Below are 15201 nucleotides of genomic sequence, written 5' to 3'. Positions count from 1 at the left end.
ACGAGAGGATATTATCCTTCAGAGCACTACTGTGTACTTCATAGGGATTATGTACTTCATAGGGTTTTGTTATCTCTCTTCCAACTTTATTCTAGATTTATGTATTTAACTTGGTATCATTTTAAAGATTTTCTAACTTGTATTTTAGTGCAACCGACTGTTAAAGTGGTGTCCTGCCCCAGATTGCCACCATGTTGTCAAAGTCCAATATCCTGATGCAAAACCTGTTCGCTGCAAATGTGGGCGCCAGTTTTGGTAAGCAAGTGATTTGCTAAATGAGTGAAGTGTATGTAGAGTTTCTGTGTTTTCTTTTTAATCTTGGTAATAAAATGGGGGAAGCTTCATGCTGGGAGATACTAGTTAGAAATAGTTTATTTCTTTTAAGTAAACGAGAAACCACATCTTAAGATTATTTTTCTTTCCTTGATGCGTTTATCTTTTGGAGGGGGAGGGGAGAGGAGAGGAGAGGAGAGAGTGTGTTTTGTTTTAAGGCAGTCTCGTTTCATTGCCTGTATTGGCCTCAAAGTCATGTTTATTCTCTTTTAATCCCCCCGAGTTCTGGGATAAGCATATGCCGCCACACCTGCTGAATGTATCAAGGGAAAATGAAGCTATAATCCTAATTTTCTTTGTATTTCACTTTAACTTTTAAAGAGAGAAATCTTAAAAATCTGGGCTAATTTCCCCCTTTTTTCATCATACAGAAAGCTCAGGTGTGAGTGTGTGTATAGTGCTTACGTGCTCGTTGTATCTTGCACATCAAGCTTTAGTCAAAGCTTAGTGGCAGTGCTTTATCCACTGAGCCATCTCTCTGGTCCAAATTGCTATAGTCATGTAGTATTTTGTTCCATCTGACTCTTGCTCTCTACCTGTATGTTCTCACAGATTAAGGAATAATAAAGTTTATTAAAAACAAAAAAATTTACTTGATTTAGACAAGAAAATGTTGGTTTATGGTTTTGTAGGTAATTTTGGTTCTTTGGCTGTTGGTATCTTGGGACTTTAGAGTTCTATAGTATACTTTCCTCTGTCTGAACTTATTAGAGATTTTTCAACACCAAAGATTAGGGAACATTTTAGTGTCTTTGAACTGTTTAACTGGCTTTCTTTTCCTATATGGATAGCCTGAGAATATCTCAATTTGAAAGATCTTACTCCTTTTTCATTAATAATTCATCTTTAAGTTCATCTTTGCATTCAGGGGCCAAGCTGCATCTTCAGCGACGTTTATTCAATCAAAAATTTGAGTTTCATTATTTATACATTCTACGTTGCATAAAAACAGTCTGGTACACACACAGTTAAGTCATGTTCTATTTTTTACAATGAATGGTTGTGTTCTAGTTTGCAATAGCATGCTTTTCATTTTCATTAGTGGCATCATCAGAATGACCTTTATTGCTTTTAGCTCCACATGCATTCTATTTAGAATTGGTAGATATTCTTTTAAGATGACGGAGACTTTATACCTCTTCCTTCATTGTCAAGTCTTACACAGTCACCCTGGAATAGTCTCTATTCATGATAATATATTCTTTTTCTAACACACATCAACCCCTGTCTATTATTGATTTACAAATCTGCTTTCTCATTTTAAGCTTTGTTAAAAAAAAAAAGCCTTCCTTATTTCTCACTACCATTTTCCTATAACAAAATACCAATATTATCTAATATTTTTTTAAAATATTTATTTATTTATTATGTATACAATATTCTGTCTGTGTGTCTGCAGCCAGAAGAGGGCATCAGATCTCATTTCAGATGGTTGTGAGCCACCATGTGGTTTCTGGGAATTAAACTCAGGACCTTTGGGAGAGCAGGCAGTGCTCTTAAGCTCTGAGCCATCTCTCCAGCTCCATATTATCTAGTATTTACACAGCAGTAATTTCTTTTTCAAACTGGGAAATCATGGGTCAGTGTGCTGGTGAATTATTTGTGTTGTTGTGTGTAGGTGGAAGTTTCTTGTCTTGCAGCTGCTGGGTGCCAAATACCCAGTGCCCACTTCACAAATCACCACACAGAGGCTTAGCATGCTTGACCAATATAGTCAGTCTCATTATTAACTTACTAATTAGCTCTTACATTTTAAATTAACCCATATTCCTTATTTAGCTCTGCCATGTTGTCAGTTTGGCATACCCAAATCTGAGTCTGGCTGGTGTCTCCTGACTCAGCCCTTCTCCTTCTCATCATCTCTAGTTTGGTCAGCCTGACTATACTTCCTATACCCGACTATATTCAGCAATCAGCTTTTTTTATTGTTGTTGTTGGTATCTCCCCCCCCCCCCCCCCACAGGGTTTTTCCGCTTTTGGAGCCTGTCCTGGAACTTGCTCTGTATTCCAGTCTGGCCTTAAGCTCACAGAGATCCACCTGTCTCTGTCTCCCGAGTGCTGGGATTAAAAGCGGAAGCAACCACTGCCAGGCCCAATCTGGATTTTGTTAAAGCAATTCAACTGACAGATCTTTACAATGGACAAGAGGATTGTTGCACAGCAGTTGTGGGTCTGCTTTTTACTATACAGAGAATATCTTGTGAATAATCTCACATGGTAGATACATGGTAGATGGAACAATACAGCTAGCTGTGTGCATCTCTTTATTGTATTGCTCCTGAATACAACCCTCATGACAATCACCTTATAAACCATTCCTAAGTGTGCGTGTGTGCACCTGCGTATTCTTGCAGGGGCTGGGGGCATGGTGGTGTTGCGACTGTCTCTACATAGTGCTGGCTGTTCTAAAACTCACTAGTAGATTAGATTAGTAGATTAGACTGGCATCTTCAAACCCACAAGAATCTGCCTGCTTCTGCCTTCCAGTGCTAGGTTAAAGCCATACACGATCATACCCAACAACCCCTACCTTTTAATGCTGTCACTCTGATGATTAGGTTTCAACATTGTTATCAGGGTGGGGCACTTGAAGAATATAGCAGAAAGGTAAAAAGATTTTACTGTCTTTTTAAAGAAAATGAAGGAACTAGTGCTAACAAATAGGTGTTTCATTGGTAGATATTTCAGTAATGTTCTGATTCTGTAAAAATCGCCGTCAAATTAATAAATATCCCCAAAGAGCAAATAAATTCACAAACATGCAAGCATGTATACAGTGCAAATTGTGTTGATTAAAGATCAACAGTGCCCTTATAGTTTTAGAGTTTAGTCCTGTGACCTGGGGTGATGATTTAGTGTGTAAAGTGCTTACTGTGCAAGAGTTAGGGACTTGAGGCCCCAAACCACATAAAGCTGGGCACCCCAGCTTGCACCTGTACCCCCAATGCTCCTATAGTGATACGAGGCAAAAACAAGAGATTTACTAGGAATTTGTGAGCCAGGTAGGCTAGTGTGCACAGCAGTGAACACTATAAAGGGAAGAGAGACCATGCTTCAAAGAAGATCAAAGATGAGGACAGATGTTTACTGTAGCACACACGTGCCTGCTACCACACATCAAATTTACCTTTGTTACAGACGAGAAGATGAAATCTGATTCCTTGCATACTCTCAATTTTTTGTTTTAATAAGAAACATTTCTCTCTTTGTGTATAAGTGTTTTACCTATATGTATGTATATCACGTGCATTCAGTGTCCATAGAGGCCACAAGAGGGAGGGCATCAGATCCCTTTAACTGGAGTTGGTTGTCAATTCTCATGTGAGTGCCCTTGTCAAACCTGGGTCCACTGCAAGAGCAACAATGCTCTTACTTATTCGGCAATCTCTCCATCTCCTTGTCTCTTTCTGTTAGGGAATGAAATGCAGTATACATTTGAAGCTCCTTGGTTGCCTGTTTTATCGGATTTCCTGTCTACCTTGTCATAGAAATAATCATATCCTTAACCTCATTACTCCTCTCTTTGACAAACGTTTTTATAAATTATGTGATAATCATATTAATAACTGGTTTCATTTTGTATAGGTTTCACTAAATTTCTTTGGTAATTTTACACATAACCAGTACATTTTGATTATTCTATTCCCCCCCCCCCCCAATCTCTCCTGCCCCTATCAACCTTTACTGCTGCATCCCTGGAATTCTTTTCCCACATTCATATCTTACCTTGTGGCTCACCAAGCTCCTTCTGTGTAGCCATTGGTTTGGAGATACTCGTTGCAGCCTGGTGGGCTCCACACCAGTGGTTATGCTGTTGTGTTCTGTGTCATCCCTGCCCTGCCCTGCCCCGCCCCCATTTTGAGGAAGGGTGTTATGAAGCTAGCCTTGAATTCTGTATTCTCCTTGAGGCCTAGGATTTTACAGGTGACCATGCCCAACTCTGTTTTTCCATAAGCATTTGTGTTTTCTTCATTTATACTCCTAACCTGTAAACATACATGTACTTAGTACTAGGATTACAGATGTAAGCCACCATGATTTTTTTTTGGTTTGTTTTGAATAGATTGACCAATACCATTTTTCTCTACGGGGCTGAGTTTAATCTAGTTACATTATGCAAAGATGTCCCCTTTTGTATCTAATGTCTTATTTGTTGTATATTAGTATGAAATTGCAAATTAATCTTCAAATACAGGCTTTTGTTCTTTAGCGTATGAAGATAGAGTATGCACTGGTGAAACACTATTAAAAGTTTCTCGGTACAATCTGAGTGAGCCAGTCTTGCTAACAGTTACTGTGTAGTTATCATTCCCATATCACACATACTGATTCTTTATTTGCTGGTCCTAGAACACACTAATTCTGAAAAAAAAAATTCACTGTAAAGTAAATAAACACATTCCCTGCCTTGGTATTTGCCAATCATTTAGACACAGAGAAACCCTGTCTCGAAGAAAGAATTTCCTGGCAATACTGGGGAACTGTAGAGGTGAAATGGTTGAGTTGCTTACTTACAGTGAGTAGTATTAATTATGTAAACTCCTGTGTCCTTTAACAGCTTTAACTGTGGCGAAAATTGGCATGATCCTGTTAAATGTAAGGTGAGATTTTTTTCTTTTTTTTTTTTTAAAACGAGTCAGTACATTCCTAAGATTTGATGATTTGATTAAAGATAACAGCTGATGACTTTGTACTAGCAAATGGAAGATTTTATTCTATGCTTTTTTGTTTCAGGTGATCATTTGCAAGTATTCTGTGTGCATTCGTTTGAGTGTTAAGTTTCTGCTTATTCTTAGAATATCCATGAGTAGTTAGGCTTTGTTTTGGGGAAATAACATAATTTGATTTTTCATCCAGGTTCCAGACTTCCCATGCAACTTTAACAAGTCAGAATTCTTCAGTTCTTTGGTTGATCCTATATAAATGAGTTGGGTTTTTTTGTTTTGTTTTGTGTTTTTTAAGACAGGGCTTCTCTGTAGTTTTTGGAACCTGTCCTGCAACTAGCTCTTGTAGACCAGGCTGGCCTCAAACTCAAAGAGATCCGCCTGCCTCTCCCTCCTGAGTGCTGGGATTAAAGGCGTGCGCCACCACCACCCAGCAATAAATGAGATATTACACCCACAAATTTTCCTACTTTGAGAATATGCCTAGTGATAATCTATTTCTTTTTGAGTCTTACATTTAAAAATTTCCTTTGTTTAAGTGCTGAAATAATTTGCTATCCTTAAGGTTTTAGTTATATTCTAATGATTGTTATTTTCAAATAGTGGTTGAAGAAGTGGATTAAAAAGTGTGATGATGACAGTGAAACTTCTAATTGGATTGCAGCTAACACAAAGGTTGGTCCATCTGTGTGTATCCTCCCACCACTACCCCTCCCCTGAACTGTTGATAATCAACATATTGAAGGGTAGGTGTATAAGCATTAGCAAAAGCAGTGTGAGTTTATGTTGGTTTGAGCCTTATGATAGCTTTTGTCTACCCCACCCCATCTCCAATGGCTACGTATGGATTATTACCTTCAGGTGTTTAATTTATTGAGTGACTGTTATGCATTATGCGTAGTGCTTTACTTTTATTCTAAAAACGTGGATTTCCTGTAGATAAAGCTTATTTTGCTAAACTAAATGTGACTATACTTCATTCATTTCACTTATATTGGCCTAATGTTAATTTTTTTCTTTTAAAATAATTTTTTGTATGGTGTGCATGTACATATATGTGCTCATGTCAAGGTAGGGGAGAACCACACTCAGGAATCAGATTTTGCCTTCCACTATATAGGTACAGTGAACTGTTAGACTTGGTGGTAAGTACCCTCACAACCCTGAGCTATGTTGCCAGCTAGTGTAATTTTCTACCTTAAGTGTTTTACTTTTTAGAAGTTAGTCTTCAGAGGCCAGGATTTAAGCGGAGTAACTAATTTTAAGTTTTGATTATGTAGACATCGCAGAACTCTTTCTCTGAATCTACTTTATGCTATACATCTAAACTATGACATAAGTGAAAACACTGAAAGTGGACCCATGTAGTACTCCTTATTTTTATTTTGAAGTATGTTATTAATGAAGCTAGTTGTAAATTCTGTCTCTTTGGGGCTTTGATTGTAGCTCAGTTGATAGAGAACTTGCCTAAAAGGCACAAAGCCCTCATTAATTAGTCTTGATCCCAAACACCATATGAACTGGATGTGCTGACACATCTTGTAATCTCAACACTGGAGAAATGAAGGTGGGGATCAGAAGCTCAACATCAGCCCAAGCTACACAGACCTTGTATCAAGCCATAAAAACAAGGGCTGAGAAGATGCCTTGGTGGATAAGTGCTGTTCAAGTATGAAGAACTGAGTTCAGATCCCTGACACTCATAAAAAAGGCAGGTGTGGCCATGTAACCCTGGTGCTGAGTTTCAGAGACAGACTTTCTGGAGCTTAATGGCCAACCCCTGTAGCTGAATATAAAGAACTCCGGGTTCACTGAAAGTGTCTGAGAGTTGTAAGGCTGAGAGCTATAATGCAGGACATCTAGCGTCATCTCTCGCATTCTTGTGTACACAATCTCTACACCACTCAAATTTTTAAGCTTTTGAAAAGTTAGATATTGTGGCACACATAGTTAATCCCAGCATTTGGGAGGCAGAGACATCTGGATCCCTGACTTTGAAGCCAGCCTAGTCTATATAGTGAGTTCTAGGACAGCAGGGCTTTGTAAAGAGATTCTGTCTCAACGACAACAAAAACAAATGCTTAAAAAGTGAATAAGAACAAAAATGGAAGTTGTGAACTTCATTATGAATTCAGTTTGAAAGTTGGGGCCTGATTACCTGTTTGCCTGACCCTCAAGGCCAGACTGCTTGTATATGGATCTTTGTGACCTAGAATTAGTTTCCTTGTTATTTCTTTTTGTCTTTTATTCTTGTGATCAACAGGAATAAATAGCATTGTTACAAGGCTTATGGGTTTATGCTATGCTGCATATAATGCTCTGCGTAGTGCTCAGGCTAGAAAGTACTCTACAGCTAGGTGGCACTCAACAGTGTGTCACGACGAGTAAAATACTTCAAAGTTTTATCAAGCTTACTATCTCTGATTAAAAATATTTTGATTGTTTTCACTGGGGTGGAGATGGTTCAGCAGCTGAGAGCACTGGCTGCTCTTCCATAGGACCTGGGTTCAATTCTCACGTACATGGTAACTCGCCACTTTCTATAATTCGATCTCTAGGAGATCTGATGTCCTCTTCTGGTCTCCACAGGCATCTGCACACAGACATATAAAGAAAAATAAATATTTTATAAAAGGGATTACACTGTTTTTGTCTTTTAAAACCCAGTGATAATCAGGGCAGTGGTGGCACATGTTTTTGAGGCAGGTGAATCTCTGAGTTTAAGGCCAACCTGGTCTACAAAGTGAGTTCCAGGACAGCTAGGACTGTAACACAGAGAAAACCTGTCTTGAAAAACAAAAACAAAATAAAGAAAAAACTCCCAGTAATAATGATACAGGTTATTTTTTTAATGGTATTTATTACATGCTTACTACTTTTGTAAATGACTTAAGTGTAATAACTCTAATAGATAAATGAAATCTAGAACTGGCTTCTCTCAATGGTAGCAATACAGCTTAGTGTAGCATTGACACCAACTTTATAGTTTTTTTTCATAGGAATGTCCCAAATGCCATGTCACAATTGAGAAGGATGGCGGTTGTAATCACATGGTTTGTCGTAACCAGAACTGTAAAGCAGAGTTTTGCTGGGTGTGTCTTGGCCCTTGGGAACCACATGGATCTGCCTGGTAGGTTGGACAAATGGTAGAGTATGTTAACATAATTATGACATATATATCACATATAAATGATATTTCTGCCTTTGATTATCACCTGACTTGAGCTAAATGAACAATATGTATTTCAACAGAGGAATATGCTAAGTAGAGACACAGAGAGGGATTAAGTGGTCATTTCTCACAGGAATTAATAATTGAGATTAACCTTTAGGTTGAGATTTCATTAATTGTAATTGGAAACAAAATAAAAGGAGTACTGAACAGAGATGGAGTATATTTTAAGTTCATGATTTTATTTTTTAGTTACATTGTCTGATGACTCTAGGTAGACATTGTAAACTAGAATTTATCTACAGAAATTTAACCTGTGTGTTTTTCTTACCCTACATGTCATTAAACAACAGTTTTGTTGTCTTTAATAATTGGAAAGTGCTGAGCGGTGGTGGCACACACCTTTAATTAATCCCAGCATTTGGGAGGCAGAGGCAGGCGGATCACTGTGAGTTAAAAGGCCAGCCTGATCTACAGTGCAAGTGCTCGGACAGGCTCCAAATCTACAGAGAAACCCTGTCTTTAAAAAACAAAACAACAGTAAAAAAAAAATTGGAAAGCTACTGAGCAAAAATGTGTATTTTTTGCTTTTCTTCGACACTTTTTTGGTTTGGTTTGGTTTTTTGAGACAGGGTTTCTCTGTGTAACACTCCTGACTGTCCTAGAACTTGCTTTGTAGAGCTGGCAGAATTAAAGGCATGTACCACCACCACCCAGCCTAACTTCTCTTTGAAATAGGCTTGCATTTCTATTTGGAAGAACTACCTATAACTTGTAAATAGTTCTTTGAATGGGCCTTTATTGTGCAATTTTATAAGTTCTTCAAGACTGAGAGTTAATGTTAGATCCATGTGCAGTTGTCTCTTAGCATCCATTGGAGATGGGGTCCAGGATGCCCTGTGGATACCAGAATCTGAGCATTATATACAATAGTATAGTACTTGCATGTATGTAGATTACTTGTAATACCTTGCACATAGTAAATGTTTTGTAAACAATATTGTTTAGGGTGTAGTGACAAGGATAAAGACAATTGTGTTCAGTGCAGTTGGGAGTTATCGTCAGTTATTTTTTGCTCCAGGAAAGATTGTTTTCATGGTGCATAATCCTTAGCTTCAACAGCTTTCTGTTTTAAAAGGCATCCTTCATTTCTTTCTGTACTAATAGATAATTTTCTTATATGCATATTTATTTTGGAATATACAAGTTAAACTTTAGATGAATTTTGAGAAACATAGGAGCTAAGCACATATTCTGATGAGAAATGAAAGTGTTTCTGGGTGTTATAATGTGCAGATAACCTGCTTTTATTAATTTGTGTTACCTTCCTGCTTTCTGTTGGTTAACCTGGTAAGTTGTGGGAGATAGGAGAAGTTAGGAAATAGAACTTCAGTATAAAATTGTTTGGATGCTGTGAGGGTTGAAGTGGCATGGTTAGATGAAAGGAGCTTGTATTGTGCGGTTTACACATTGTCAAATAATTCTAGCACTGTTGATGACTGAATGCAAGGGGAAGGGTGCAGCTTCAAAATAAGATAAAGCAATAGGAACTTAAGACAAAAATTAGGCATTTGCTTTTCGTTTAATTGGGACTTGTAGTTACAGTGATTGGAGGATTGGTGATAGGGATTATTTCTGGAGCTAATTCCAAGGTAGTAACTGATTTGTTAATGGGGAATAAAGAAAATATGCCATTGTCAGAGCTGAAGACAGATATTCTCTCTCTCTCTCTCTCTCTCTCTCTCTCTCTCTCTCTTCTCTCTCTCTCTCTCTCTCTCTCTCTGAGATAAGGTTTTTCTGTGTAGCCTAGGCTGTCCTGGAACTTGCTTTGTTGACCAGGCTGGCCTGGAATTCTCAGAGATCTACCTGCCTCTGTCTTCCCAGTGCTGGGATTAAAGGTGTGTGTTGCTGCTGTTGCATGCATGTATATACACATACACACGCGCACGCATGTATTTTAGGAGAGCAAACTATAGGGTTCCCAGAAACTAAAATAAGGTATGCTTTTTTTATGCCAGCCTAGTGTTTGGGGGAGGGAGGGATAAAAGAGATTATTTTCAAGACTCTGTGAGTTTGATGACATCACTGATCATGACTCAGATTTTAATTAAAGCAAGAGAACTACCATAGACTGAATGATGACCTGGTCGAAATGGTCATGCCTGTATGCTTGTTGACCTTGCAGTTGTATCCTCCTTTGTTTTCTGTGTATTCTTAAAATGCCTTTGATTTGTAAAAACAATATCCCAAATAGCACAATCAGTTATTTGAGTTATAAATATAGGTAGACCCTAAATATTTGCTTCGCTAGCCTTAAAATCTTCAATGGTTTTGGAAAGGAAAAGCCTGTATTAAGCCAGTGCTTTAAATTCCTTTTTAAAAAACACTTCAAGGAGTGAATATGGTGGCACACCTTTAATTCCAGCAGTCACTAGGCAGATGGATCTCTAAATGATGGCAAGCCTGAGTTACATAGAAAGACCATGTCTCAAATACTAAGCACAAGCGAGATTCGTGATGTTTAAGAGATAAGAAAAAAAAAACAATGTTAATAGTTTACGAAGAGAAATCAAAGGCGGTGATCGTTCAATTAAATTAAGTAAATTAGTACATCAAGTAAAAACATTGAATGGCCGGGCGGTGGTGGCGCACGCCTTTAATCCCAGCACTCAGGAGGCAGAGGCAGTTGGATCTCTGGGAGTTCGAGGCCAGCCTGGTCTACAGGAGCTATTTCCAGGACAGGCACCAAAAACTACAGAGAAACTCTGTCTCGAAAATCAAAAACAAAACAAAACAAAACAAAAAAAAACATTGAATGGTCAGGTGAAAATTAACATTAAATCTTTCTAATCCAGATAAATTATCTGTGTTACTTTAAGACCAATTGTGGTTACATCTCAGTAGTGGAAAATAGGCAATAGGCTAGTATCAAAGATTAAATAATTAAAAGTATAAGTTAGAATTTCTGAGATTTGTGATTTAATCCTATACCTAAAACCTATATTTAAACCATATTTCCACCAAATATTTCATTTGGAACAGAAATTTGTAGCCTATTGAGTAAAAATAGGCAAGGGTATTTGGGAGTGATTGGCCATTTCTTGGAGTAAACATAATAGATTCACATTTTCCTTAAGGGAATGTCTTTAAAAACTTTTAATATTCCCCTACTTCCTTCTGTTTTCTGGTACATTTTTGTAAGAGATCATCTTATCTCTAAAACCATCTGTTACTCAAACATAAGTCAAAGCAAGGTATTGAACACACATATACAACCACACAAACGTATACATAGACAAGCACGTCTCTTAAAACTGCATTCTGATACATAATTTGGTGAAATCAAAGATAACATGTATTCATATGTTATGTGTGCATACAAATACATAGACACCATTACAGTTCTGAAGGGATGAAAATAAAGCTTAGTGGCAGAGCATTGGCTTAGTGTGCTAGAGGCTTTAGATTGAATTCTTAACACCACGTGCTCTCACACATATTCAAAAAACAATTCTGAAAAGGTTGGTAAGTCTGTACCACTCAATTTTAGATTAAAAAAAAAAAGTTTGAGTGTGTGTGAATCTGCTTCTGTTACACAAATGGTCACTCATCTTTCAACAGCTGCCCACAAAAGACCTGAAGAGGGCATTAAATTACTTGGAATTGGAGTTCCAGAAGGTTTTGGGCTGCCCACTGTGTATGCTGGGAATCAAACTCTGGTCCTTCTGAGTAGCAAGTATTCTTAGCCATTGAGTCATCTCTTGAGCCCCATGCGTTTCACTTTTAACATTTAAATTCAAGTTTTTTTCTTTGGGATGAAGGGAGGGATGGGGTTTTGAAAATCTCTTCATTTAGCTCTAAAATAAAAAGTTCACTGTTAACAGATTCTGCAGCATCATGTTAGTTTTTGACTTCCTGCTAACTGAACTACTTTTATGTATTTATTCTGAATCTCTCTTTGAAAGTCTATTGCAAGTGGACTTTACAATAAATAAATAAATAGCCACAATCAGAATGTAGTCTCTCATAAAAGATACGTAGTAGCCAGGTGTGGTAGCATATAACTTTAATTCCAGCACTTGGGGACCAGTGCCAGACAAATCTCTGAGTTTTAGGTTAGTTTGGTCTCAAGCTAACCAGGACTAGTGAGACCAAGAAACCAGATACATAGTAACAAGGACAATGGAAGTGCGCATCATTTCCACTCTGAGCTAATTTCTCTGGATATGTTTTCTCCTTCCCTTCTTTTTTATGTATCATTCAGTTTTCAGTGACAGTTAATAAATCATAGAGATATATAAGTACATCGCACAGCATCTCTTAAAGAGTAACTTGTAATTGTTGGTTCTCTGGCTTATAAAAGGAAAGAAAGATACAGTGAGTAACAGATGGCTTAGGAGATAGCATGATCTCTTCAGAAACAGTTTAAAGATCAGACTATAAGTAGTAATCTAAGTACTGTACTGCTACTGTACTGCAGTGTTTTCTGGTGGTTTGTAGCTTAGCTGGTTTGGGATGGGTTATCCAAAAGATGCGGAATTTCCTATTACTTAGTGGAGAATTGATCTAGTACTTTAGACACGCAGAATATTAGGTGTTGGATTATATACAACCCTCCCAGTGTTGCTTTATTTAGTCTTGTGATTTTTCCACTATATCAATAGGACCTTGTGTGTGTTGACATCTCAGTTTATCTGTTGTGAAACAGAATGCTAGTTTTAGATAATCACTTAGTACAAGTTAAAGTGCTACATCCTGTTCCTTTTATAATTGATTTATGGCTTTCTGAAACTCTCAATTTTTTTTAAGGTACAACTGTAACCGCTACAATGAGGATGATGCAAAGGCAGCAAGAGATGCCCAAGAGGTGAGTTGCGGCCATGGCAGGGCAACCCTGGCTAAGAATGCCTGATTCACATATTTCTCGGTTAACTTTATAGAAGCATTCAGAAAGAGACTCTTTTACGGTACTTAATTAGGAACATTTATTTTTGTTTTCTGAGACAAGCTCTGTAGCCCAGATTGGCATCAAACATATGATCCTTCTGCTTCTGCTTCTTCCTGACAGCTGATTATAGGCATGTGCATTGTGCTCACTCAGTCTTTTTTGATTTGTAATTGATTTGTGAATTTTGAGACAAGCTCTTGCTTTGTCCCTTGACTTCCCAATCTTAGTTACCCATGTCTGAAATTACAGGGGTGTGCCAATCCTCCTCCTCTATAAGGACCGTCTTGTCTGTTTCCTTTCTTTTACTTGAGCTAGTTATGTTGAATGTTTGAAGGTTCCTGTGATGACCTTAAATGAATGCCTTCACCTCTGCATTCTGCTCATTCAGCACGGAGAATAAGAGACCAGCAGTTGTTGAGTGAACTGCTGCTATTCTGTATAGAGCACATTGAATTTTTCTTTATTCATTTTTGTTGTTATTGGTTGTTTTGGTTTTTCTAGACAGGGTTCCTCTGTGTTAGAGTTCTGATAGTCCTGGAGTTCACTTTGTAGACCAAGCTGGCCTCGAGCTCACTGAGATCTGTCTGTCTGTCTATGCCTCCCAAGTGCTGGATTAAAGGCATATACTACCACCACCTGGCTAAATCTTTTGTTCTTTTCTTCTTTTTTAAAATAGATCTATTTATTTTTATGTGCATTGGTGTTTGGCCAGCATGTAGTCTGTGTGAGGGTTTCAGATCTCCTGAAACTAGAGTTACAGACAGTTGTAAGCTACCATGTGGTTGCGGGAATTGAACCCAGGTCCTCTGAAAGAGCAGTCATTGTTCTTAATGTCTGAGTCATCTCTCCAATCCTTTATTTATTCAGTCATTCTTTTTTGAAATTCCTAAAGACAAAAATGCTTTTTAGCTGGATGGTGGTGCCACATGGCTTTAATTCCAGCTTCTGAGTTTGAGGCCATCCTCGTCTACAGAGCAAGTTCCAGGACAGCCAAAGAAACCCTGTCTACAAACAAAAAAAGGTTTTTAAATGGTATTTCAAGCTGGAGACAATCCAAAACATGGATTCTATGTGTTTGTTATTGTTAGTTTTTAAAGGCAATTTTTTGCCTGTAATCCCAACACTGTGGAGGCTTCGAGGATCACAATTTTGAGACCAGCCTCTGACTGCATAGCAAATTTGAAACCAGCAAGACTCTGTTCAGTCAACACACACAGACCTCAATCATTTCTAATTAAAGAAATAAATGCCCTCCCCCCCAATACATATTACTATATACTCCTATATTGACAGAAGTAAAGATACTGTCTTTTGCTATAATTAAAATAATAAATGTTTCACAGATATATATATGTATATATGAAAGGTCTCCCAAAAGATCCTTTAGGAGATTGTAGTTTGGGTGGTTTGTGTTCTGAGTATTTTGGTTTTTCAAGACATGATTTCTCTGCCTCCTGAGTGCTGAGATTAAAGCATGTGCCAGCACTGTATAGCAAGACATTTTTGTTTTAACCTTTTAGCTCATTCTGTGTTCAAAGTACTGGAATTACATGCATATTATTTAGTTCTTTCAAAGAACAGAAAAATTCGGGGGCTGGAGAGATGGCTCAGAGGTTAAGAGCATTGCCTGCTCTTTCAAAGGTCCTGAGTTCAATTCCCAGCAACCACATGGTGGCTCACAACCATCTGTAATGGGGTCTGCTGCCCTCTTCTGGCCTTCAGGCATACACACAGACAGGATATTGTATACATAATAAATAAATAAATTTAAAAAAAAAAAAGAACAGAAAAATTCTCATAAATTAATAGGGCTGGCTTAAGTATATTCACTACAGTATTTAGATATGTGAATGTAAAACCACTTGCAAATATCTTATTTCTATATGGTTGTATAACTAGATCAAATCACAAGTCAATGAAATTTGTCTGCATTCATTCAATTTTATAGAACTGAAATAATGTACCACTGTGTCTTGTTTATGTGGTGCGAGGGATAGAATCCAGGATTCATATATTGAAGAACAAACATTCTACCAGCTGAGCTACATCTCCTGTACTAAGTTGTGGTTGTTGTTATTGTCATC

The 15201-nt window shown here is 37.7% G+C and overlaps 1 protein-coding gene across 1 annotated transcript in view; it reads left to right on the top strand.

The window, feature by feature from the left end:
• The window catches only part of Arih1 (ariadne RBR E3 ubiquitin protein ligase 1), a 105690-nt gene that overhangs the window by 77171 nt on the left and 13318 nt on the right, over positions 1 to 15201 (top strand). The window contains exons 7-11 of the mRNA XM_057767303.1: positions 149 to 255; positions 4892 to 4934; positions 5601 to 5672; positions 7997 to 8127; positions 12979 to 13036. Coding sequence (XP_057623286.1) covers positions 149 to 255; positions 4892 to 4934; positions 5601 to 5672; positions 7997 to 8127; positions 12979 to 13036 — 411 coding nt within the window. The remainder of the gene's footprint in view (positions 1 to 148; positions 256 to 4891; positions 4935 to 5600; positions 5673 to 7996; positions 8128 to 12978; positions 13037 to 15201) is intronic.

This window comes from Chionomys nivalis, chromosome 4 (genome assembly GCF_950005125.1).
Source record: "Chionomys nivalis chromosome 4, mChiNiv1.1, whole genome shotgun sequence".
Lineage (NCBI taxonomy): Eukaryota > Metazoa > Chordata > Mammalia > Rodentia > Cricetidae > Chionomys > Chionomys nivalis.
Note: the sequence above shows the minus strand (reverse complement) of the source record. Positions and strands in the feature narration are given on the sequence as shown.